Source organism: Elgaria multicarinata, chromosome 9 (assembly GCF_023053635.1).
Source record: "Elgaria multicarinata webbii isolate HBS135686 ecotype San Diego chromosome 9, rElgMul1.1.pri, whole genome shotgun sequence".
In the NCBI taxonomy this organism is placed as follows: Eukaryota; Metazoa; Chordata; class Lepidosauria; order Squamata; family Anguidae; genus Elgaria; species Elgaria multicarinata.
Genome location: NC_086179.1, coordinates 12,713,625 through 12,739,248, shown reverse-complemented (window position 1 = coordinate 12,739,248; position 25,624 = coordinate 12,713,625). Strand labels below are relative to the sequence as shown.

At 45.5% G+C, this 25,624-nt stretch overlaps 1 protein-coding gene across 1 annotated transcript in view; it reads left to right on the top strand.

Annotated features, from left to right (window-relative positions):
* The window catches only part of ST8SIA1 (ST8 alpha-N-acetyl-neuraminide alpha-2,8-sialyltransferase 1), a 118,033-nt gene that overhangs the window by 14,876 nt on the left and 77,533 nt on the right, over positions 1 to 25,624 (top strand). The window contains exon 2 of the mRNA XM_063134304.1: positions 10,097 to 10,241. Within this exon, the coding sequence (XP_062990374.1) occupies positions 10,097 to 10,241 (145 nt within the window). The remainder of the gene's footprint in view (positions 1 to 10,096; positions 10,242 to 25,624) is intronic.

The following is a 25,624-nucleotide window of genomic DNA, read 5'->3' as shown; positions in this document are numbered from 1 at the left end:
ATTTCTTTCCCCTCAGTGTTTTGCTAGCTGTTTCAAGCAGCCACCCTCTTTTAGAGCTTGCAGTAACAATGTCAGTGGCAAGTCAGAGAGGGAGAGATTTTTGCAGCCCTGATCTGTCAGTTTCTCTCTTCTCTGATGCCATCATTGAAGGGTACATAATGGGGACTTCTCTGGAAATCCATTTCAAGGCAAATCTGCAGCTGTGCTGAGGACTGCTTGAGCCATTCAGACCAAAAGCTGTTTTCAAGGGCTGTATTTTGCGCTGTTCCCTTCAAAAATATTGAGGATATTTTTGAAGACGTAGAAGCAAAGTATTCCTAAAGGCAAACAAGGCAAGATAAGAACATAAGAAGACCAAGCTGGATCAGACCAAGGGTCCATCTCGTCCAGCTCTTTGTTCACACAGTGGCCAACCAGCCACCGGCCAGGGACCAACAAAGCAGGACATGGTGCAACAGCACCCTCCCACCCATGTTCCCCAGCAACTGGTGCACACAGGCTTACTGCCTCGAATATTATTATTATTATTATTATTATTTATTTATATAGCACCATCAATGTACATGGTGCTGTACAGATAACACAGTAAATAGCAAGACCCTGCCGCATAGGCTTCACGGCTTGATGTTACAACAGAGGGAGGATGTAACTGAAGGGCTGTAGTTCAGAGAGGAACAGGGTTTTTTATGCAGTATCCATACCCTGTCTCCCAATACACACCAGCACCAATCCCCGGCATATCCAGATTGGGCTGAAAAGAATCTGAAAACCATGAGAGCCTCTGTCCATCATTGTTTTACCCTACCCTGTGCCTGCTTACCCTACCCTGTGCCTGTTGGCATTCTCTTCTCTTCCCCTCCTTATTGTTTTACTATGATTTTATTAGATTGTAAGCCTATGCGGCAGGGCCTTGCTATTTACTGTTTTACTCTGTACAGCACCATGTACATTGATGGTGCTATATAAATAAATAATAATAAATAATAATTGTTGACAATACTGGGCCAGATTGGACCAATGCCCTGGATGGGTTTAAGGCAGCTTCCTATGAAAAAAAATATGGAGATTCGGAAAAGCACCAAGATCCACACATTAAACATGTTCCAGAGCCTTCCCTATTCCCATTTTGGACTACAAGTCCCAGCTGTCCTAACTCTTGACCATGCTGCCTGTGGCTGATGGGAACTGAAGTCCACAACATCTGTAGGGCACTGAGTTGGGGAAGGCTGATTCAGTGTGTAAATGGGACAAAGGCTAGTTTTGTCCAGCTGCGTTCATTGGAGAGCCATCAATGGCTGCAGCCCGCTGTAAAGTCTTTCCTTGGCCTCAAAGCTGGCTTGGCTGCCATGTCATGGGCGGAATGGCCTTGAATATCTGCAGTGAACCTGGAATGCTGACCTTGTTTTTCAGCTTGCCCATTAATTTTGTCCACGTGAAAGCCAAAGTGCCAGTATCTTCAATGCCTTCATAGGCTTCGATGGTGCAGCCACATATAGAACACCGTGTATCGTTCTGGGTGCCCCGTCGCCTCAAAGGTACTGTAGAGTTGGGAAAGGAGAAAGGCTGTAGAATGCTTTTCATGCAGAAGGTCCCAGGTGCGATCTCTGGCAACTCTTGGTACATAGGAAGCTGCCTTATACTGAGTCAAATCATTGGTCCATATAGTCCACTGTTGTCAACACTGTATGGCAGCAGCGCTCTAGGATTTCAGGAAGGAGATTTTCCAGCCCTACCTGGGACCTTCTGCATGCAAAACAGGTGCCCTACCCCTGAGCTACAATCCCTCCCCTCCTAGGGCTGGCAAAACTTCCTGTCTGAATTCTGGGAGGGCTTCTGCCAGTCAGTACAGACAATACTGAGCTCAATGGACCCATACAAGGCAGCTTCCGACGTTCCAAAGTCAGTTTGTGAGCTTTCTAGAAGCATCTGAGGTCCTCCTCCGGGTGCCTACTCCGAGAGAGGCTCGGAGTGTGGCAACGAGGGACAGGGCCTTTTCGGTGGTGGCCCCCAGACTGTGGAATGATCTCCCTGACAAGGCTCGCCAGGCACCAACGCTGCTATCTTTCCGGCGCCAGGTTAAGACTTTCCTCTTCGCCCAGGCATATGGCGGCACATCTTAATCACCCACATGTTTAGTTTTTTAAGGGTTTTTAATGCTTTATGTGTGTATGTTCTGTGTTTTAGAATTTTAAATTTTATGTACTCGTTTTTATCTTAATTTTAGAATTTCTGTAAACCGCCCAGAGAGCCCCAGCTATGGGAGCGGTATATAAGTGAAATAAATAAATAAATAAATAAATAAATAAATAAATAAATAAATCTGCTTGGCAACTGTAGAAAGCAGGATGCTTGACTAAAGGGACCTTTGGTGCGACTCTTGTGTTCCTCTATCTGCTGTGAATAGAATCCCAGATCTCTCATTCTGGATGAGAAACTTGCGTTTGTAATTACGCAACACAAGACTTACCCAATACAGCTTCTTCGTTTGTTTGTTTGCCACACTACTAATCCATGCACACCTGAATTGGTGGTGGCGACAGCAGCAGCAGTGTTTTAAAAAAGAAGAAGCAGTTTAATATTCTGATGTGGTCATCCTGTTTGTAAAAGGTTTGCCTTGCTCTCGTGGTGTGAGTTAGATGGCTGGCCTTTGAGCAAATCTTACTGAAATGGTGGAGTCCTTGACATATTAATCATGGGGATGGCTGGAATGTGTTTAAAAAGGTGGATTTCCCCACTCTTTTGCTGCATACCAATTCATGTAGTGGGGGTGTTAATCCATGCTACTGAGTGCAGGTACAGCTCCATAGCAGGGGTGCCGCGTGAGTGCTTGTAACTGCATTAACTAAGCTTCTGTGTGACGGAGCATTCGTGTGGAAGTATTGGATAGTCTTGGTGCGTGTTTCATCCTTGGTCCATCCCCACTGCTGACAGGAGGGGCCTGTTCTGTTCCACCATGCTAGATCAGTGCTGCTCACAGCTGAAGACACGACTACCACAGCGCATTCTTGTGCATGGAGTAGCAGGTTACTCTTGCCACGTAGCTTCATCAGTATTATGCGATCCCATCTATACATTCTGCAAGGAGCTAATGAGGTCACTGTGGTGTTACCCCACAACTCAGTATCTTGTATATGATATTAGAGTGACCATATGAAAAGGAGGACAGGGCTCCTGTATCTTTAACAGTTGTATTGAAAAGGGAATTTCAGCAGGTGTCATTTGTATATAGGGAGAACCTGGTGAAATTCCCTCTTCATCACCACAGTTAAAGCTGCCCTCTTTTAAATCTGGTCACTCTGGTACAGCTCCTTCAGCTTTAACTGTTGTGATGAAGAGGTATTTTATTTATTCATCATTACATTTATATCCCGCCTTTGCCCCCTCTTGTGAGGGAATCTAAGGTGCTTTACAAAATCCTCCTTTCTGTTTTATCCTCACCACAACCCTGTGTGGTAGGTTGGGCTGAGAGTCTGTGATTGTCCCAGAGTCACCCAGGCTCTTCCTACACCATCTTTTTTCGGAGGGATCATCCCTGAGTGTCCAAATGACGCACAGCGGATTCTGGGATCAGGGAGGGATGATCCTGACAAGGAAAACTGAAAGCACCCCATTAAAACCCCTCAATTAGATGTGAATAAAGTGCACAAGTATCCCTCAGAACACACTGCTGACACTTCCCCCCCCACAAGCCCCTCCTTCGTGCCTTCCTAACAAAGATACATAGAAGAGTCTCCTGGGCGACTTCTCAAGACTGTCCTAAACTCTTCGCCCACTCATTGTCCTGCTAATCTGACACAGTTGGAAAAGGTTACTTTTCCGAAAACATGTTTGAAAAAGCCTTAAGGCCTGGACTCAAGTTCTGTGTCACACAGACATGGAGGCGCATCTCATATTTGTTTATCACCCTGACTGGGCATTGGAGGTGGCTCGCAGCTGGCTGGAGACACTTTCCTATTGACCTCAAGAGGGTTGTTAAATAAAAGTACAAAGAGTTACATACACTGGTCATAGTTGTCACAATATGATAGCACTCTTCAAATACTTAAAAGGTTGTCACACAGAGGAGGGCCAGGATCTCTTCTCGATCCTCCCAGAGTGCAGGACATGGAATAACGGGCTCAAGTTAAAGGAAGCCAGATTCCAGCTGGACATCAGGAAAAACTCCCTGACTGTTAGAGCACTACGACAATGGAACGAGTTACCTAGGGAGGTTGTGGGCTCTCCCACACTAGAGGCCTTCAAGAGGCAGCTGGACAACCATCTGTCAGGGATGCTTTAGGGTGGATTCCTGCATTGAGGAGGGGGTTGGACTCGATGGCCTTGTAGGCCCCTTCCAACTCTGCTATTCTATGTTTCTATGATTCTATGATTAGTCCCGATAGCTACGTATTGTCTCCACTCTCAGAGACTGTGACCTAATCTACACCAGTTGAGTCACTAGAGAAGAAGTGAATCATTTATCCTCTACATGAAAACACCTTTTTCCCAGACTGCTATTATATAATTATTACTTTCATTTCTATATCGCCCAATAGTCAAAGCTCTTTGTCAGGTATGCTTTAGGGTGGATTCCTGCACTGAGCAACTCTACTATTCTATGAGTCTATGAGTCTATAATTCATCAGATAATAAAATACAGCATAACGATGGAAATAAGCAAAATGAATATACAAAAAATACTAGACCTGTTTAGATGGCTGGCATAAACGCCCCACCATATGCCATTACATGTCTGGGAGTAGACCATAACCTACCACCTACGCTGGTAGGGTTACCAGGTGGTGGTAGCAGACAGGTGGGGTTTTTTTAGTGTGCAGTTGGACACAAAATGTGCAGTTGGGGGGGGGGGGAAATGTGGACTTGGAAATCTGATAATGTGCAATTGAAAAAAGTGGTGAAAAAAACAAGACATGTGTTATGTGTATGTGTTTATTAAGAACTTAACAACAGACAAAGTCAGGGATGGCTTGTAACACAAATTATATAAGGCTGCAGGTGAAACAGCCCTTGATGGTGTGACTGATGTTGTTGGGTCCTGTGACAGTGTTGCCCGAATAGATGTGGAGGTAGAGTTGGCACTTGGGTCTATTGTAGTGTTTCAATTGGGGGCTGTAGGTGACAACCGGTGGTGTACTTCTCTTGGTCTGTCGTCATTCCTAGGTATCCAGGAAGGTTGTTAACGCAGAAGACACACTGACATGTTTGTACATTACCTAAAGGGGGAAAGTTGGTGTATCAGGGACTCCATTTGCCTTAGAATGGTTCAGTCAAGAGCTGAGGGAAAAACATGGAACAATCAATAAGGAGGACAATTAGGCCACTGATCTTTTCGGCCAAAGTGACTAAACGCTGTAATGAATTCTAAGAATTAAGTCGTTAAAGGGAGATTGACCAGGTAATTATGGGATCAGATACATTCATTGGCAGCAGATCCATTAGGTAATCCGATCGTTTATCTGACTCGGGTAATTCTGTTCAGACTCTCAGGCGTTGCAGGAGTATGTATACCGGGGAGGAGAAATGGCAGAAGTCGGCAGCTGGGGTCAATCTCACAATAGGGTCAGTAGCTGTCACCTTTGATAATTAATACTTCTTGGATAATGAAGGGAGAGCCACGTCCTCTGGTTGGGAAAATATAGAAAGGCGTGTTGAGGTCTCCCCTTTCTGTGGGGTGGCCTGCGATTTATCTGGATCCCTGGGGCAATTTTGGGATCCAGATGCAGGGTACATGACAAGTGGGGGAATCTCAATCACACAATTCCACTGCATCTTCAAGCCTTTCTCTCCTCCACATTTTGGAAAGAAATCGGTATGTGCAGGGCCGATGGCAGGGATGTTGAGCTTCTTTCAGCCAGAGGGTCGAATTCCCTCATGGAGTGACCAGAGAGAGACTATGTTAATGTGACCAAAAATGTATTCCAGCCATTGTACCAAATCATTGCACTATAGGAGGAGTGGGAAAGCTCATTCAGCCCTAGAGCTGAGTTGGCCTTTTGGAGAAGCTCTCCCCCACCGCATTCCAGTGGTGGGCGTGGCCAAAGGCAAAAGAGGTGGGACCAAAGGCAAAAGAGGTGGGGCCAAAGGCAAAGGGGGCAGGGCTAAAATACCAAAGATGCCAGCATATTTTAGCTTAAAGCTAAGATATGCTAGCTAGTGACTAAGCCTTGGGAGAGTGATTTCAACTGGGAAATGCGGGGGAAAGCCATGCAAAATCCAGGAAACCACAAAATGATCAGTGGTAGGGTGACCATCTGAAAAGGAGGACAGGGCTCCTGTATCTTTCACAGTTGTATTGAAAAGGGAATTTCATCAGGTGTCATTTGTCTATATGGAGAACCTGGGGAAATTCCCTCTTCATCTCAACAGTTAAAGCTGCAGGTGCCCTGCCCTCTTTTAAATCTGGTCACAGTATAGCTGCAGTATAGCTCCTGCAGCTTTAACTGTTGTGATGAAGAGGAAATTTCACCAGGTTCTCCATATATACAAATGACTCCTGCTGAAATTCCCTTTTCTATGCAACCGTTAAAGATACAGGAGCCCTGTCCTCCTTTTCATATGGCCCCCAGAATCAGTGGTTGGGGGGAAAGGTCAGGAAAAGGCTCTCTAGACCCTCTGGAGTTTTCCAGATTTGTCACTCAAGCCTGAGGTTCTGCTCTCCTAGCCTGCAGCAAGGAACTGAGTAATGGTTCTGGTGAAACAGTGCAGGGGCTTCTTCTCACATCATCAGAGGGGTCAGAAGCCCCATAAGTTTCCAGGGGGCTGGGCGGGAGCCTGTGTGAGATGAGACAAAGATAGCTAGACTAATAACAGATATAATATATCTACTGCTAAATATTCTGGTTTCCAACCTCATCAGTAGCAGGGATGTTCAATGGAGATCAAGGAAGGCAGTTTGGAAGGCTGGGAGATGAAAATTCTGAAGAAGAAGAAGAAGAAGAAGAAGAAGAAGAAGAAGAAGAAGAAGAAGAAGAAGAAGAAGAAGAAGAAGAAGAAGAAGCAGCATGGTCTCAAGCTTATGAATTGTCCTCTAGTCTATATACACCCAGGTTAACTTAGCAGGTCTACAAAGATGCCCATGAGGGTCCATTGGAGCAGACATGAGGAAGACCTGGAGCCAGAACAAGGGGCGAGCTGAGCACTTCAGGGAGGGACCCTAGTTCATTGCCAGAACACTCGCTTTGTATGCTGATAATCCTACGTTCAATCCCTGGCAACTCCAGCTGCCAAGATTGGGAAGCAAGTGACAGCCAAAGCTTTAAACATCAAGCGTTGATAAGCTGTTCACTTTGCAAGGTACTTTAAGGGTGCAATCCTATGCATGCTTAGACAGAAAAAAGTCCTACAACTCCCAGTATGCCCCAGCCAGCCAAGAAATTGGAAACTGAAGCGGGATGGGAAGAATGGATGAATAAATAGAAGCAGGAGATGGTTTTTTGTAGACCCTCTCGACAAATCAAACAGTTGGTCGCATCTCTGTCCTCTGTGTTCTTATAGCACCGCAAATAATCAGCCTGCTTTCTGCAATCTGATAAAACAGCTTTCAATAGCTGTTTTTCTGTCTTTTGGCTGTGTTGGAAAAACCAAAACACAGGAACTCATCCAAATCTAGAGCTCTTTGATTGAGGTTTCTTTTTTGTGGGCAGGGTGGGGAGGCGGGGAAAGTGGCAGCCTGTGACATGTTTGGGAATATTAATCTATGTCACCATGTTCAGATGTAGGCTGCAATCCTCTTACCTTGGAGTAAGTCCCATCGAACTCAATGGGACTTACTTCTGAGTAGAGATGTAGAAAATTGCTTTATTCAAGGCATTATTCAGCATTGCCTCATTCACAACTGTTTCCTGTGGCATTGCTAGGTAGTGTCTTTCTTTCTCTTAAGTAAACCATCCTCAGTTGTGCCAATCTGCCCTGCGGCGCTACCCACTGCAGTATTTCTGGTTTCCTCTCTAGGTGCTTAAAAATAAATCCACTCTTAGCAAATATTAAAAATGATTACCGTAGTGCTGGGAAGCCTAGAAGCGAGAACGGAAAGGAAAGGGGGAAACCCCACTCCAGGAATGTAATTTCATTAGCCGCAGGCGGGCTGTTTCAAAGGGTTAGGGAGGAGGATGAAAATAAAAGGCATGGAGAGAGCAGCGAGGGAAAGGAAGGAAGGGAAGATATTCCCTAGCAAGACCAGCAGCAGATGGCAGGAACTGGAAAAGTTCAACGGCAGCTGAGACTCTCAGCAAGGTTCCTTAGAATGCCTAGCACGTTGCCATCAGAGCTGGAACAGAACTAAGCAAGGAAAGAAAATTGGGATAAAAAAGGTCTCTTGCGTTTTAAAAAGGATGCAAGTCAGTGCTTCCTCCAGTATCTGAGGCAGTAAGCCTGTATGCACCCATTGCTGGGGAACATGGGTGGGAGGGTGCTGTTGCACCATGTCCTTCTTTGTGGGTCCTTGGTCTACAGCTGGTTGGCCACGCTTCTTATGTTCTTAACAGTGGATAGTAGAATCCCCTGTGGAGGAACAGAGGGAGATTCCAGTTGGAGCAAGCTCTGAGATTCTCTTCACCTGCCTTTCTTCTGGGATCCTTCCCATGGGGCGGTAATGGTGGTAATAAATAAATAGAAATATAATCCATCTAACAATGGTGAGGATCACTGTGATCAGGTGACCTCTGTGCCTGAGTTTGCTGCTACCTTTTGATAGGCAAGTTCAGGGTTCCTGTCGCCCTTCCAGTGGAAGCTGGTGTCTCTGCTGTCAGTGGGGCGTGAACCTGCTCCGGGTGTCAGGCAGAACACCAAACAAGCTCTTCAAGGTGTGGAGAGCTTCTTTAGAGTTCTGATTGGTTCGGACCGAAACCTGGAGTGGATTTACCGCCCCACTGACAGCAGAGACACCAGCCTCCACTGCTCTCTTCTCATCTTTAAACCTGATGCTACTTATGGCGTGAGGAGGGTTTGAATGGGGGCTGCGGTGCTGGTGGAAGGAAGGGTTTGCCCCCCCCCCAATGCTATTTTCCTGATCGAAATTGCCCAGAGTGTGTAGATACATACCATATGGATCTGCAGAGCAAATTTAGAGATTTAGGCCATGGCTAGACCACGCCTATATCCCAGGATCATCCCTATACATCCAAATGACACACAGAGAATACGGGGAGCAGACAGGGCTAAATTATCCATTTACCTGGGATAATCCTTAGGTCTAGCTAAGGCCTCAGATTGGGAAAAGTACACAGGGCAAAGGGTTGAACCTCTTTTCCTTTAGGACTGCAGCCGTTTCCCAATCATGCCTCCTTTCTTCTGTTTGCTTTTATCCACTTTAAAAACAGACCCTGCTGAGATCTGGTCATGGACCTCCCACTAGTTGTGATCTAAAAATGTGGAGAGAATGTTCTCTGCTGATTCTCATTCCTCTTAATAGCGATACCTGGGAGGTGAGTGCCATTCCTAATGTAGCCAAAATGGCACCATCCACACACACGTGAGTTATCAGCAGGCTCAGGGGGAACCGCAAGGTTTCCTGAACTTCCAAACAAAAGAGAGAAAAAGCGCTTTTTTGGAGGGGGGGAGGTTTGAGAAATCTTTAGGGGAGGGAAAAAAACCCAAAACAGCCCAATGAGGTCTGAACATGCTCAGTGGCCACAGAATGCAGACTGTAATGGAGTGGGCATGTAAAAGGGCATGGCTGGCTGGCCGGCCAGAAAGATGCATTCACCACACACAGGCCCCGCCCAGTCAAACCACCTCGGCTAGCTTTAGTCAGCCAAGAAGGTCAAGGATCAAGAGAGGACGTGGCTGGGGATGTAAGTACAAACACCTTGTCCATGTCCTGAAGACACAGAACCTGAAACTGGTCCCATAATATCTGGCTAGACACAGCCTTGGATGCCTCCATTGGCACAGCAGTAAATGCAGCGTCAGGTTTGCTGCCGAGATGAGCGATTTTGTCCTCGAGGTGCCTAGCAGAGGAATTCCAGCGGGTGAATGTGCTGATGGTGCAGTTATGTTGCGGGAACCACTGTTTATGTGACTTCCTTGTACCTCGGTGCCTCTTGGCAATTGCTCCAACTAAGTTGTCTTTGTTCCTCTTCCCCTGTCTTTTTATCAGGAAACTACTGAAAGACTGTTGTGACCCCAGTCAACTCTTTGCGATGACAAAAGAGAATTCTCCGGTGGGAAAGAATCTTTGGTACGATGGTGAATTTTTGTATTCCTTGACGATTGACAACGAAACCTTCTCACTTTTTCCAAAGGTTAGTAACTGTTTTATGCTCTGCTGGGTGAATTTTCCCATTTCATAGTGTGCTTACTACATGTTGACATCTGCAAGGTTTTTCCAGTGGGGTGGAGGTGCAAATTATATACACAGATGATGAACGTCAGGGAATATGATCCATTCCAGCCTTCTCCAATCTTGTGCTTTTCAGATGTGTCAGACTTCAACTCCCAAAATCCCCCATCCAGCCTAATTGTAGTGCAACACATCTGGACTATTCCGGGTTGCAGAAGGATGGTCTACTATTTTTGGTAGATTGGACTACCAAGCAGACAAAATGCACCAGGTCTTTTGAGATGGGTAGACTTGGGTCTCTGTGAAATGTGTACCAAGTCTATCCCTCCATTGTTTCATGGATGCCTACACATTTTGCCCCACATCTTGAGTCTGAGAGTTTTTGTACACAAGGTTGTTAATCAGCTATTAGTCCACTGTATCTACTTTTGGTTTCGTTGAAGAATTCAGATTCGAGCACTATACAAGGAGAATTTCCTTTCTTTTCCTGATTTTCTGTTACATAACCTCTAGGTGTCACTGTGGTATAATAGAATAATGCAAATACACAAATACACATGATAGCACTCTTCAAATACTTAAAAGGTTGTCACACAGAGGAGCACCAGGATTTCTTCTCGAGCCTCCCAGAGTGCAGGACACGGAATAACGGGCTCAAGTTAAAGGAAGCCAGATTCCAGCTGGACATCAGGAAAAACTTCCTGACTGTTAGAGCAGTACGACAATGGAATCAGTTACCTCCCTAGGTAACTGATGCTGATGTGGGTGATGGGTAGGAGAGCTTTGCCATTGGTTTGTACGAGGAGCGTAGTAAATAAAGGGCCTCTATATCTGGACCGGTTGTTGAAGCCATTGCTTCCCTTTTGGGTCAGGGGAAAGCAATGGCAAAGCTCTCCTACCCATCACCCACATCAACATACTTTTTTAACTTTCTCAGCCCCTTCACATGAAACCACAAGAATTCCCCCCCTCCCATCTCCTATTGATTACATAGATCTACATTTTCCATAAATGTGGCTATTCTTCTTAAAACAATGCCCTGTATTGTGACAACTGTGTCCAGCGTATGTAACTCCTTGTGCTTTGATAAGACCCTCATCGAGGTCAATCGAAAGCATCTCCAGCCAGCTGCGAGCCACATTCCGACACCCACTTGGAGGGGGGAGTTTAGTTGATAATGCATAGAGGCCATGGCTAGACCAGGCCTATATCTCGGGATCGTCCCAGGATCGTCCCTGTGCATCCAAATGACACACAGGGGATCCCGGGAGCAGGTAGGGACGACCCCTCCGTTTGCCTGGGATAATCCTTAGGTCTAGCTAAGGCCAGAGATGCCTCTATGTCTGCAGGATGTGGAAGCTTGTTTCCGGCCTCAAGGCTTTGTTTCTGATATGTTTTAGGAACTGTAACCTTTCCCTTATGCCAGATTAGTGGGGTGGATGAGTGGGTAAAGGGTTTAGGGTAACCTTCAGAGGGAGACCAAGACTAGGCACTTTGGTGTCTTTTTATTGTTAGAGGCACGAAGGTGGGGCCCAGAAAGTGAGCGTTCGTGCTTGTGCGCTTTTATTCACATTAAAATGAATTCAACAGGGGCATTTTCAGATTTCCTTGTCAGGAACAATTCTATGCATGTTTACACAGAAAAATGTCCTACAACTCCTGGGATTGCACCCTAAGAGTTTGTGGTTGACTAAAGCCATGTAGTGACTGGGTGGCAGAGGTGAGATTCCAGCCAGGGGTATCTCGATTCTTTGCACAGTCTCTTGGTGACCATGCTACACCAGTTTAATGGGAGTGAAAAGCGATTAACATTGTCTGATGCCAATAAATTACAAATCACATTTTCTCTAGTCCGTTAAAGAACATTCACAACTGAAAGTGTTGAGGGTTTATTTATTTATTGGTTCTAGACTTGAGTGGTGGCATTTCTACTCTGCATCCTGTTTATTGTCATCTGCGTTAAGTAAGAGTGTACCACCCTGCAAGAGTTAAGCACTTTGAAAATTGCCATTGATTTTTGAACTAGGCAAAGCAAAGCACCCTCCTGCAAAGATCAATGGGACCCACGGGCCGATTCTATGTGTGCTTACTCTCAAGTAAACCCTGAGGTCAATGTGGGCTTATTTTCCAATAAAGGTGCATTGGATTGCAACCCTAACGTGCTTAAGAAGGGCTGAGCCATGTCGTATGTCATCTTCTTTACGTGACATTTTGCATCCGTCCATTGTCGTCACCATTGCAGCTGGCTTTGGCTTAATGAACGAAGCTCACAGTGCTGCAGAGGAGTGAATGGAGTGAATCATTTTTGTCTGTCTCTTCTGCCAAGACTCTTGTTCATGCACTGGTTATTTCTCAGTTGGACTACTGCAACCTTCTTCTCTCTGGCCTTCCTTCTTCTCACATCAGTCCGTTGGTCTCGGTCCACCACTCTGCCGCGAAGATCATCTTCTTGGCTCGCCGCTCTGACCATGTTACTCCACTTCTGAAATCTCTTCATTGGCTTCCAATTCACTTCAGAATCCAATATAAACTTCTCCTGTTGACCTACAAAGCTTTTCACGGTCTAGCTCCTTCCTATCTCTCCTCTCTCATTTCACACTATTGCCCCGCTCATGCTCTTCGCTCCTCTAATGCCATGTTTCTCGCCTGCCCAAGGGTCTCTACTTCCCTTGCTCGGCTTGGTCCATTTTCTTCTGCTGCCCCTTATGCCTGGAACGCTCTTCCAGAACATTTGAGAACTACAAGTTCAATCGCAGCTTTTAAAGCTCAGCTAAAAACTTTTCTTTTTCCTAAAGCTTTTAAAACTTGATGTTGTTCGGACTTTATACTGTTAGTTTTACCCTACCCTGTGCCTGTTTACCCTACCCTGTGCCTGTTTGCATTCTCTTCCCCTCCTTATTGTTCTACTATGATTTTATTAGATTGTAAGCCTATGCGGCAGGGTCTTGCTATTTACTGTTTACTCTGTACAGCACCATGTACATTGATGGTGCTATATAAATAAATAATAATAATAATAATAATGGAGAAGCAACGTGTCAAAACCCCAAGTTGCAAGTTGAGATAGTTTTGGATGGAGCACATTTCAATGCTCTTTCTCCAGAGATGTCAGCCAGTGCTGGCAGAGGAGGAAAATTCCCTCTGTGAAGATATGTATAGCATTTGAAAGGTTTATTTATTTATTTATTACATTTTTATACCGCCCAATAGCCGAAGCTCTCTGGGCAGTTCACAAAAATTAAAACCATAATAAAACAACCAACAGGTTAAAAGCACAAATACAAAATACAATATAAAAAGCACAACCAGGATAAAACCACACAGCAAAATTGATATAAGATTAAAATACAGAGTTAAGACAGTAAGATTTAAATTTAAGTTAAAATTAAATGTTAAAATACTGAGAAAATAAAAAGGTCTTCAGCTGGCGACGAAAGGAGTACAGTGTAGGCGCCAGGCGGACCTCTCTGGGGAGCTCGTTCCACAACCGGGGTGCCACAGCGGAGAAAGCCCTCCTCCTAGTAGCCACCTGCCTCACTTCCTTTGGCAGGAGCTTACGGAGAAGGGCCCCTGTAGATGATCTTAAGGTCCGGGCAGGTACATATGGGAGGAGGCTTTCCTTCAAATAACCTGGCCCCAAACTGTTTAGGGCTTTAAATGTTAATACTAGCACTTTGAATCGGGCCCGGACCTGGACTGGCAGCCAATGAAGTTGTAAAAGGACTGGCATAATGTGGTCTCATCAGCCAGTCCCTGTTAGTAACCGTGCTGCCCTGTTTTGTACTAGTTGAAGTTTCCGGACTGTTTTCAAAGGCAGCCCCACGTATAACTCATTGCAGTAATCCAAACGAGAGGTTATCAGAGCATGGATAACTGTAGCTAGGCTATCTCTGTCCAGATAAGGGCATAGTTGATAAGCCGCTCTGAGAGCCTTTTTTGGCTGAGGAGCGGGGTATAAATATGATAAATAAATAAATAAATAAATATTATTTGTAGTGGATGCATAAGTGTCCACCCTAGTCTTACTTCTGAGTAGACATGGCTAGGATCGTGCTATTAGGAGTTGGTCCAAGAAAATAACAAATCAGTCTTGCATAATTCATGGCTGAAAAAGCAATGGACTGCAAGCAATCCTTCAAGCTGGGTAGGCCAGGGTGAAACGCTCTGGAATGAGTCAGGCACAAGCCACCTGCTCACACCAAGGAAAATGCTCTGCAGAAGTCCAAAACAGAACAGATGTGGCAAAGAACACTATGAAAAAATACCTTTGTCTTGCACTGGCAGCAAAACCCATGCCAGTGCGATGCAGTGGACAGCTGGCTGGATATGGACCAGAGAGAGCTGATTTCGTATTCCTGCTTGGCCGTCATCTTACAGTGCAAAACTAGGGTCTCTGCAAGGGCGTCCCAGCAACGATAACAGGGGTATCGCATCTCTGTCAGCCCGAGGGCCGAATTCCATTTCGGAGGAACTCTTGGAGGCCGCATTCCAGTGAGGGGCAGAGCCAAAGACTGACGGGACGGGCCCAAAAATACCCGAACCTTTTAGCTTCAAGCTCTTACTGCAACGAGCTAAGCCTTAGGAGATGCATTTCGACTAGTGCTGTGCTGAAAACTTTGACCGTTTCATTTTCGGCGTTTTGTGGGGAAAGAGGCTGGGAGAGGAGAGGATTTCAGAGAATTTTCTCCTTGGGGAAGGGGACTGGTTTCCCACGTACCTTTTTTAATATATCCAGTTGTTGAGGGGAGGGGTCTTCTTTCTTTCTTTCTTTCTTTCTTTCTTTCTTTCTTTCTTTCTTTCTTTCTTTCTTTCTATTTTTTTAAAAACACCCTTGGCATTTTCAGGAGCCCTGGAGTTCTTCCTAGATGCTGGTTGGAGAGGGAGAGAGGTCACATGGGCCTTAGCTAGACCTACCTGCTCGTCTGTGACGGAGGGGTGAAGATCTCGCGATGGTTTTATCGCGAGATTTCCCCCTCTGTTTACAAGTGGTGCGCGGAGAGGCGTCACACCCGCCATTTTTTTGTTTTCTTAAAGAGGCAGCAGCGCTCGAGCACTAGCGCTGCTGCAATATATTTATCCCCGCTCCCCCCACCCCACCTCCAATGGGTGCAGTGCTCCTGAAGAGCTCTGTGCCCCATGCGCAGGTCCTGGCTCATCGCGAGTAACCGTGAGGAGCCGGGACAAATCGTGGCACCCGGCCACACATGCCAGACCGTGGAAAAACCGGGCCTACAGGGGTGGGTGAGATCCCAGGGCAAGGGAGGGATCATCCCTCCCTGATCCCAGGATCCCCTGTGCACCATGTGGATACACAGGGACAATCCTGGGGATCGCCCCGGGATTTCACCCGGTCTAGCTAAGGGCATGGTCTCCAATGGGCATTCACTAAGAACCGGGAGTCCCTGTGTATCATTTGGACGCACAGGGACTTGGCCATGACCAGCCCGGACTATCGAGCTGGTGTAGACACGGCCTTAGTTTCTTAATCTCCATTGACATGTACAAACCAGGAAACTGTGTTTTAAGGACACCCTCCAATCCTGGATTTGAAACCCCTGGTTCTGATGGTGATTCTGTCCTCAGAAACAGTCTACAATTTCTGCAGATAGCTAGGTTGGATAATATTAGGAAATCTGAGTATTCTGCAAGATATAACTGTTTTTCCCATGGCAGAGTAGCTCACAGAGCGAACAAGCATAGCAGGTCTAAATTGGTGTGTGCACGTGCGTGTCTGGAATGAACTTGTAACCATTGCATGATTTTTAAAGCCCCGGTGTGGTTTATTGCAGGGGAATTTTGTAACGTTATGAGATGAAACCCCGGTGATCCAAAAAGCCTTGGAAGGTTTATTCACGGTGAATTCATCACTGAAATATTGTGTTGCTTTCCAGGTTCCCTTTTCATATTTCAATTTTTATTCTTTTTAAAGTGGATTAAGCACTTCAAAACTCTGCACTGAAGAATGACACCTATTAGTGCCACCACCTGAGCTCAGCAGTGTGCAGGGAATTGGGGGTGGGGTGGGGAGTGAAGGTAAGCATTCCCTTTCAGAAAAATGTTCAGCAGCTTTGTAACCACTTCTAAAAATAAGTCACGCTTTGAAGTGCTCAGACGACAGATTGCAAGAGTGTAAAAAGGGTTGCAGCTCGCTTGATCTAATCAGAGCAATATTTCTTTCCAGATAAATAATTCCCCATCACTTCCACCTTTGATATAAGGATGCAGGCTGAACTCGCAGAATCATGCCGTTTCTTGTACTTCTTCTAAAAGGCTGTTTAATATATAGTTTGCACAATCCCCTTTCAGAAGTTCTGGAAGTGTGTAACTCATGGAGAAGGGCAGATCCGGGTCACACCTGCTGACCCTAACTCTGACGGGATTATTTAGTAATGATGCCTCCTGTCAAAAAGGCAGTTAGCAGAGGAAAAAACAAAAAAAAGGCAAAGCCAAATAAGCGTTTACCCGTCCCACATGCTCACAAGTCTATCTTCTAACAATGAAAGGAGGCCGTACCCTTCTTTGGTGAATAACAGCTAACATGGTTTTACTCACAAACAATCTTTCATATAAAATGCAGGTCAGCACAACAGTTTTTATACTGTTGTTTTTATGTTTCTGATGGTTTTTAAATTTGCATACTTTTTTAATGTTTACTGTTTTTAACTTTTGTAAACTGCCCAGAGAGCTTCGACTATGGGGCGGTATATAAATGTAATAAATAAATAATAATAATAATAATAATAATAATTCCCCCCAGCTGAAGCTTCTGAACAGTCATTAAGGGTAAGCCCTACATGGAGTATTAACAGTAGTCTAGCATCAAGGTTAAACCTGGCCAGAAAGAGTCCACTTTGCTCCAGAAGAGAGAAGGATCAAATGATAGCTATCTGTTGCGCCTGCAACCAAACTTCCAGTTTGTGGGCAAGTGACACATTTATTGAGCATGTCTTTTAGTTTTTGTAAGCTGTAAGTAGGATTTTTTCTTCTTTTCCTCCTTTTTTTTTTTTTTAAAGGAGGGTATTCCTCACTACAGGAATGGGTGAGGTTGCTAAGAGGGTTTCCCCCCTCCAAAAAGTAACGGGAGGAACTGTATTACATTTTTGGATGGTGTGCAGAAATATATATATAGATATATATAGATATATATGGACTGCGAAGTTCTGGAATGAGCAGCATTTTAAGTGAGCAGCCGGCCACCTCCCCATGCTGGCAGGCTGATGCCGTCACACACAAGTCTGGCGTGTCAGTGAAAACTAGTTTAGGGCTTGGCCATAGCAATTAGGACAATGCTGTGTGTGCATATGGTGGCTCACAAGCACACAAGCCAGCAGACCAGGACCTTGTCTATGTGTCCTGTTTAGCCTGTTCTGGCTGTGCAGTGGCTCTGCGTTGTCTATATGACCCAGCGCCAACTTGCAGCTACATTGGGCTTCTCTGCCGAAAATGTGCTTTTACCACAATCTTTAAGCCATTCTGAGAGCAGCACATTCTTTCCTCCGTCTCGGTGGTGGCCTCGCTTTGGGATCAAAGTCCAGGGTAGGTCGGGGTATTTATTTATTTATTTATTTATTACATTTCTATACCGCCCAATAGCTGGAGCTCTCTCGGCAGTTCACAAAAATTAAAAATTATTATTATTTATTTATTTATTTATTTATTTATATAGCACCATCAATGTACATGGTGCTGTCCAGAGTAAAACAGTAAATAGTAAGACCCTGCCGCATAGGCTTACATTTTAATAAAATCATAATAAAACAATAAGGAGGGGAAGAGAATGCAAACAGGCACAGGGTAGGGTAAACAGGCACTGGGTAGGGTAAAACTAACAGTATAAAGTCAGAACAAAATCAAGTTTTAAAAGCTTTAGGAAAAAGAAACGTTTTTAGCTGAGCTTTAAAAGCTGCGGTTGAACTTGTAGTTCTCAAATGTTCTGGAAGAGCGTTCCAGGCATAAGGGGTAGCAGAAGAAAATGGACGAAGCCGAGCAAGGGAAGGAGAGACCCTTGGGCAGGCGAGAAACATGGCATCAGAGGAGCGAAGAGCACGAGCGGGGCAATAGTGTGAGATGAGAGAGGAGAGATAGGAAGGAGCTAGACAGTGAAAAGCTTTGTAGGTCAACAGGAGACGTTTATATTGGATTCTGAAGTGAATTGGAAGCCAATGAAGAGATTTCAGAAGTGGAGTTACATGGTCAGAGTGGCGAGCCAAGAAGATGATCTTAGCAGCAGAGTGGTGAACAGAAACCAATGGACTGATGTGAGAAGAAGGAAGGCCAGTGAGAAGAAGGTTGCAGTAGTCCAACCGAGAAATAACCAATGCATGAACAAGAGTCTTGGCAGAAGAGACAGACAAAAATGATCGAATCCTGGCAATATTATACAGGAAAAAACGACAGGATTTAGCTACTGCCTCAATATGAGGAATAAAGGAGAGCGAGGAATCAAATATAAAGCCAAGACTACGAGCTTCCTTGACTGAAGTAAGCGTAACATCATTGACAGTAAGAGAGAATGAGAGATGAGGAGAAGGTTTAGGAGGAAAAACAAGCAATTCAGTCTTTGCCATATTAAGTTTCAAACGACGATGAAGCAACCAAGCTGAGATATCTGAAAGACATGCCGAGATACGATCATGAACATCATGAGAAAGATCCGGAGATGAAAGATATAATTGTGTATCATCGGCATACAGATGATATTGGAGGCCATGAGATTGAATAAGATTACCCAAGGGCAACATGTATAAAGAAAACAACAACGGACCAAGCACCGAGCCTTGCGGAACCCCTACTGAAAGGGGAAAAGAAGAAGACGAGCTGCCATTAGCCAACACGCTGAAAGAGCGACCCGCTAGATAGGAGGCAAACCAGTTATAGACAGAGCCACAAAATCCAAGGTCATGAAGGGAATCTAAAAGAAGATCATGATCAACCGTGTCAAAGGCTGCAGTTAGATCAAGGAGAATAAGAACGGAATAATGGCCTTTAGACTTGGCAGTAAGAAGATCATTGGTAATCTTAGTAAGGGCTGTTTCAGTGGATTGCAAAGGACGGAATCCAGATTGAAAAGGATCCAGAGCAGAGTTACTAGAAAGAAAATCAAGACAATGAGAGTAGACCACATGCTCCAGGATCTTTGAAACAAACGGCAACAAAGAGACAGGTCGGTAGTTAGACAGAGATAGCCTATCAAGAGTAGGTTTCTTGAGAATAGGAGAGACTGTAGCATGTTTAAAAGCAGAAGGAAATGAACCAGAGGACAGAGAAAAATTAATAATATGAAGCAAGGAAGGGAGGATAGCAGGGATAAGATTAATAAAGACGCGAGAAGGAATCGGATCACGAGAACAAGTGGAAGGCTTCGAAGAGCGCAGTATTGTAGACAGTTTGTCAGCTGAGACCGAAGGAAACGCAGAGAAATTTGCAGGAGGAACTGACAGATGAGGAACAGGAACTGGAAGAGGAGCAGAGCTGGCCTGATCAGAGCGAAAAACATTCAAAGTATAAAACAACAGTATAAAACCATAATATAAAATACAATATAAAAGCTCAACCAGATAAAAACAGCAGCAATGCAAAATTACAAATTTAAAACACCAAGTTAAAATTTATTTATAGACTTAAAATACTGGGAAAATAGAAAAGGTCTTCACCTGGCATCTAAAAGCATATAATGTAGGTGCCAAGCGAACCTCCTTAGGGAGCTCATTCCACAGCTGGGGTGCCATAGCAGAGAAGGCCCTCCTCCTCGTAGCCACATGCCTCACTTCCTTTGGCAGGGGCTCGTGGAGAAGGACCCCTGAGGATGACCTTAGGGTCCGGGCAGGAACATATGGGAGGAGGCGTTCCTTCAGATAACTTGGCCCCAAGCCGTTTAGGGCTTTAAATGTCAATACCAGCACTTTGAATTGGACCCGGATCTGGACTGGCAGCCAGTGAAGCTGGAAAAGGACTGGCGTGATGTGGTCTCGCCAGCCAGTCCCTGTTAGTAAACGGGCTGCCCTGTTTTGTACCAGTTGAAGTTTCCGGACCGTTTTCAAAGGCAGCCCCACATATAACGCATTGCAGCAATCCAAACGAGAGGTTATCAGAGCATGGATAACTGTAGCTAGGCTATCTCTGTACAGATAAGGGCGTAGTTGGTATATCAGCCTAAGCTGCTAAAAGGTGCTCTTTGCCACTGAGTTCACCTGTGCCTCAAGTGACAGTTCTGGATCCAAGAGCACCCGCAAACTACGGACCCGATCCTTCAGGGGGAGTGCAACCCCGTCCAGGACAGGGCAAACATCACCTCGCCGGACAGATGAACCACCCGCTAACAGTACCTCCATCTTGTCTGGATTGAGTTTCAGTTTATTAACCCTCTTCCAGTCCATTACCGTGCCCAGGCACTGGTTCAGAACAGTCACTGCTTCACCTGGGTTTGATGAAAAGGAAAGGTAGAACTGGGTATCATCCGCATATTGATGACACCTCAGTCCACATCTACGGATAACCTCCCCCAGCGGCTTCATGTATATGTTAAACAGCATAGGGGATAAGATAGAGCCCTGCAGAACCCCATGGCTTAGGAGCCACGGCACAGAGAATAACCCCCCAGCAAAACCTTCTGGAATCGGCCATCCAAGTAGGAGCAGAACCACTGCAACGCAGTACCTCCAACTCCCAGCTCAGACAACCTATCCAGAAGGATACCATGATCGATGGTATCGAAGGCCGCTGAGAGGTCCAGGAGAACCAACAGGGTCGCACTCCCCCTGTCTCTCTCCCGACAGAGGTCATCCCACAGGGCGACCAAGGCAGTTTCCATTCCAAAACCAGGCCTGAAACCCGATTGAAATGGATCTAGACAATCCGTTTCTTTCAAGAGTGCCTGGAGTTGTCCTGCAAGCATCGGAAGGCAGGATGGAGGGCAGTGTGTGTGTGTGTGTCAACGAGCCGAAAGACTTCCGGCGCTGTGGCTTTTCTGCCCGGATAACCCGCACTCCCTCTTGCCATCATAATTTATCTTTCCCACCCCGCAGATGTGATGCTGCGTGGTTTTGTGGGAACCGAGCAGCAAAGCGTCCTCGTGAAGACACCCCCAGGAAGGGAAGCTGCAAAAATAAATATAGACATCCTTTTAGTATACACAGAAAGGACATAATGGCAAATAACAGCATATTAATCAAAACCAGTAATCAAATACATGGCTGGCCTACATTTCATCATTGTAATTAGATTGGGCACTGAATATGTAGACTGGGGAATGTCCCTTTATGTACTGGAAAAGATCATTCCTTCACGCCAGTCATCTGCTGATGATAAAATGAATTGGAGACTGTCAAAAAGGTCTCCTGAGTATAAAGTCTCTGGAAATTTGTAAGCAAGCAAATGCGATTTATTCCAAGCATACTACCATCCCTCTGTACCTCCTGGTTAGGTAGAAAGTATTTTAAAAAATCTTTCACTCTGCAGATTATTACTGTAGATGAGAGGCTGACCAGATCAGGAGGAAACCATCACGAGAGAAAGGTGAAAAGCCGTGATTTCAGCAAAAAAAGAAAGCAGCTAACAGAGGCTGAACTTTTAGCAAACTCCTCTGTGGACGGTTGTTCTTGAAGATACAATTATGCGCCATCAGTGCGTTCGCATTCCTCGTCTCACACCATTTCCAAGGTGTGAGTTGGATTTCATATTGTCTCGCGCCTCGAGAGGCTGTTTCTCACAGCTCCTTTTGATCATTGATTTGCAACGGGCACCTGCTTTGACCGAGAGGTAACAAGTGACAAAGTAATTATCAGAAGGTTCCTTTCCGCAGATGCTCTGGCTTCAAGTGTACAGCAGAGATGGCAAACGGTAACTCAAGGTGCCAAATCCGCTTGACAGATGGTTTCTTGCTAACCCAGTGCCATGAAGTGATACCCCCTGTCTCCCTAGAGTGGCAGGGAACAGTATTTTCACTGCCAGCTGCAATGTCTGTAGAAAGAAAGGAGAAGCTATGAACATCACATTATATGGAACTTTGGAAGGATCCATTATAGTGGGTAACGAAGTAAACATGTAAAATTTGCAACAAAAAGTTGCAGGGGATATGCTCTTATTCCAGCCTGCCAGCCACCTTTGCATGGTATTCCATCCCCCCACCCACCCAGTTTTATATTCCACCCCACCCCCTGGTGATGGCCACTAAGGATGCTTGGCCTTCATTGGGCTGTTTTAGGGGTTCCCCTGCTTAGTTTCCCCTGCAGACACCAGTGCTCCCTTGAGGGTGTCGATACCTGCCTCTTTTGCATGAGTGCGGCCATTTTGGCTACATAAGCTACAGCACTCATGCTAATACATTGGCAATAGAGAGAGGGATAAACCAGGGCCTAGTCTACACCAAGCAGGATACTGCACTATGAAAGTGGTATATAAAAAGCAGGAGCCACACCAAGCAGGATATAACACTACGAAAATGGTATGAAAGCAGTATATGGTATGTGTCAATGAGCCCCAACAGTTGTCAGTGCACTTTAACACTGCTATAAAGCAGTAGTGTGGCTCCTGCCTCTTATATACCGCTTTCATAGTGCAACCCTAAAGGAGCTGTGCAAAGTTTTGAACCCCATCCGTTAGAGTTCTGACTGCCTCTGACTGAAACCCCGAGCACATTCACTGCCCCACTGACACCGGAGCCACCAGGCTCCACTGTTTGTTTACTCTTGTTCCTTCCCCAAGCTGGGACCCTCTAGTTGGCTTGGACTACAACTCTCGTTCTTCCCAGCCAGTGGAGATGTATTACTGTCCAACTTGGCTGGAGGGGAAGTCTGGCAAAGCTGTGTGCGAATCCCGAGCGGGCAAGGAAAAGCAAAGAGAGCTGATAACACTGTGTCTCTAGCATAGGGTGACCCTATGAAAAGGAGGACAGGGCTCCTGTATCTTGAAAAGGGAATTTCAGCAGGGGTCATTTGTATGCATGCAGCACCTGGTAAAACTCCCTCTTCGTCACAACTGTTAAAGCTGCAAGAGCTATACGAGAGTGACCAGATACAAAAGAGAGCAAGGCTCCTGCAGCTTTAACTGTTGTGCTGAAGAGGGAAGTTCACCAGGTGCTGCATGCATACCAAGGACACCTGCTGAAATTCCCTTTTCTACGCAACTGTTAAAGATACAGGAGCCCTGTCCTCCTTTCCATGTGGTCACCCTGCTCTAGCATGCCCCATGAAACCGCTCGCTCCTTCTCTCCCCTGACTTGCCTTTCTTCCTTCTGCTCCTGTTTCCTTCCTCTTGCCCTTTCTCCTCCTGGCTCGCTTGCCACTTCCTCCCCCTCCTCCTCCTTGGGTTTTGTCTCCTTCGGGCCTCTTTCGCTCAGCTCTCCTCCACGTCCCTCACTGCCTTCCGGCTTCAGCCCTCTCTCCTCCACGCATACAAAGCCAAGGGGCCGCCAAAATGTGCTGAGTGGGCAGCTTTGCAGGCCAGCTACGTCACCTCTGCGTCTGCTCCCTTTACCTCCCCGCTTCCTTCATATGACCACTCACACTGACAGCTTCATTTTTTCTGTGTTTTGGTGCGAGCTTTTTTTAAAACCCCATTCTGTTTCCTACCCCACCATAAAGATATTTTGTACTTCTGCGTTCCTCAGAGGTCCCTGAGCATGCAGAGACATTCCTCTTGTGCATGGGTGGAGGGTTTTTTTTTTTTGGCTACATAAAGTAGGGTGACCATCTGAAAAGGAGGACAGGGCTCCTGTATCTGTAACAGTTGCACAGAAAAGGGAATTTCAGCAGGTGTCATTTGTATATATAGAGAACCCGGTGAAATTCCCTCTTCATCACAACAGTTAAAGCTGAAGGAGCTCTACTAGAGTGACCAGATTTAAAAGAGGGCAGGGCACCTGCAGCTTTAACTGTTGTGATGAAGAGGGCATTTCACCAAGTGCTACATGCATACAAATGACATCTGCTGAAATTTCCTTTTCAAAACTACTGTTAAAGATACAGGAGCCCTGCCTTCCTTTTCATATGGTCACCCTACATAAAGATCAGCACTAACCCCCGAACATTTGAAATAGATGGAATATTGGGGGGTGGGTGGGTATGTGTGTGTGTGTGTGTGTGTGTGTGTGTGTGTGTGTGTGTGAGAGAGAGAGAGAGAGAGAGAGAGAGAGAGAGAGAGAGAGAGAGAGAGAGAATTAGCCAAATTTTGTAGGAGTCAGGGGGTGGGGCTCATGGATTACTTCCCACCACCAGTTGTGTGTTCAAAGCAGTCAAAATTTTGTTGGCATATGCATCGGCTGGCACTAAATTGCAATGCTCTTTATCAGAAGAATGACATTTCAAAAGCAGAGAGCTGAGCTTTTGAAGTTAAAACATCCAATTGCCACATCTTTAATTAGTCTTTGAACCAATAACAGCTTTGTTGTGTGTACCTTCTAGCTATTCCCCCCTCCCCCCCCCCCAAGAATATGAATACTTTGCTGAAATCAGAATAGGGAAAAGCCCTATGAAGAGAGACTGAAAGAACTGGGCATGTTTAGCCTGGAGAAGAGAAGATTGAGGGGAGACATGATAGCACTCTTCAAATACTTAAAAGGTTGTCACACAGAGGAGGGCCAGGATCTCTTCTCGATCCTCCCAGAGTGCAGGACACGGAATAACGGGCTCAAGTTAAAGGAAGCCAGATTCCAGCTGGACATCAGGAAAAACTTGCTCACTGTTAGAGCAGTACGACAATGGAATCAGTTACCTAGGGAGGTTGTGGGCTCTCCCACACTGGAGGCCTTCAAGAGGCAGCTGGACAATCATCTGTCAGAGCTGCTTTAGAGTGGATTCCTGCATTGAGGAGGGGGTTGGACTCGATGGCCTTGTAGGCCCCTTCCAACTCTGCTATTCTATGACTCTGTGGTTGCTGAGAACTGTTGTGCATGGTCAGTGAGACTTTGTGCTGAGAATGAAAATGTTAACCTAGCTTTAATAATGTTCTGTTATTGCTATCTCCCCCTCCCCCCGCGCCGCCCAACTACCTACTATAAATCTAAGGGAAAGTAAATAACATTTTAAAAGTATGCACACTTAATGTATATTACTGAGAGGTGAGTAATTTCTCCATACAGAGCAAATAAGCTGTTCCTGGGACTGCAGTCACATGGAGAAACCAATAGTTGGTCAGAAGCATTCCTGGATTGATTGATTGATTGATTGATTTTTATTTATTTATTAGATTTATATACCGCCCCATAGCCGAAGCTCTCTGTGCGGTTTACAAACGTTTAAAACAGTGAACATTAAAAACAAATATACAAAAATTTAAAACCATCAAAAGCAAACCCCCCCCCCCAACAATTTCCATTTAAAACAACTATTCTGGGGTCATATTCTTTTA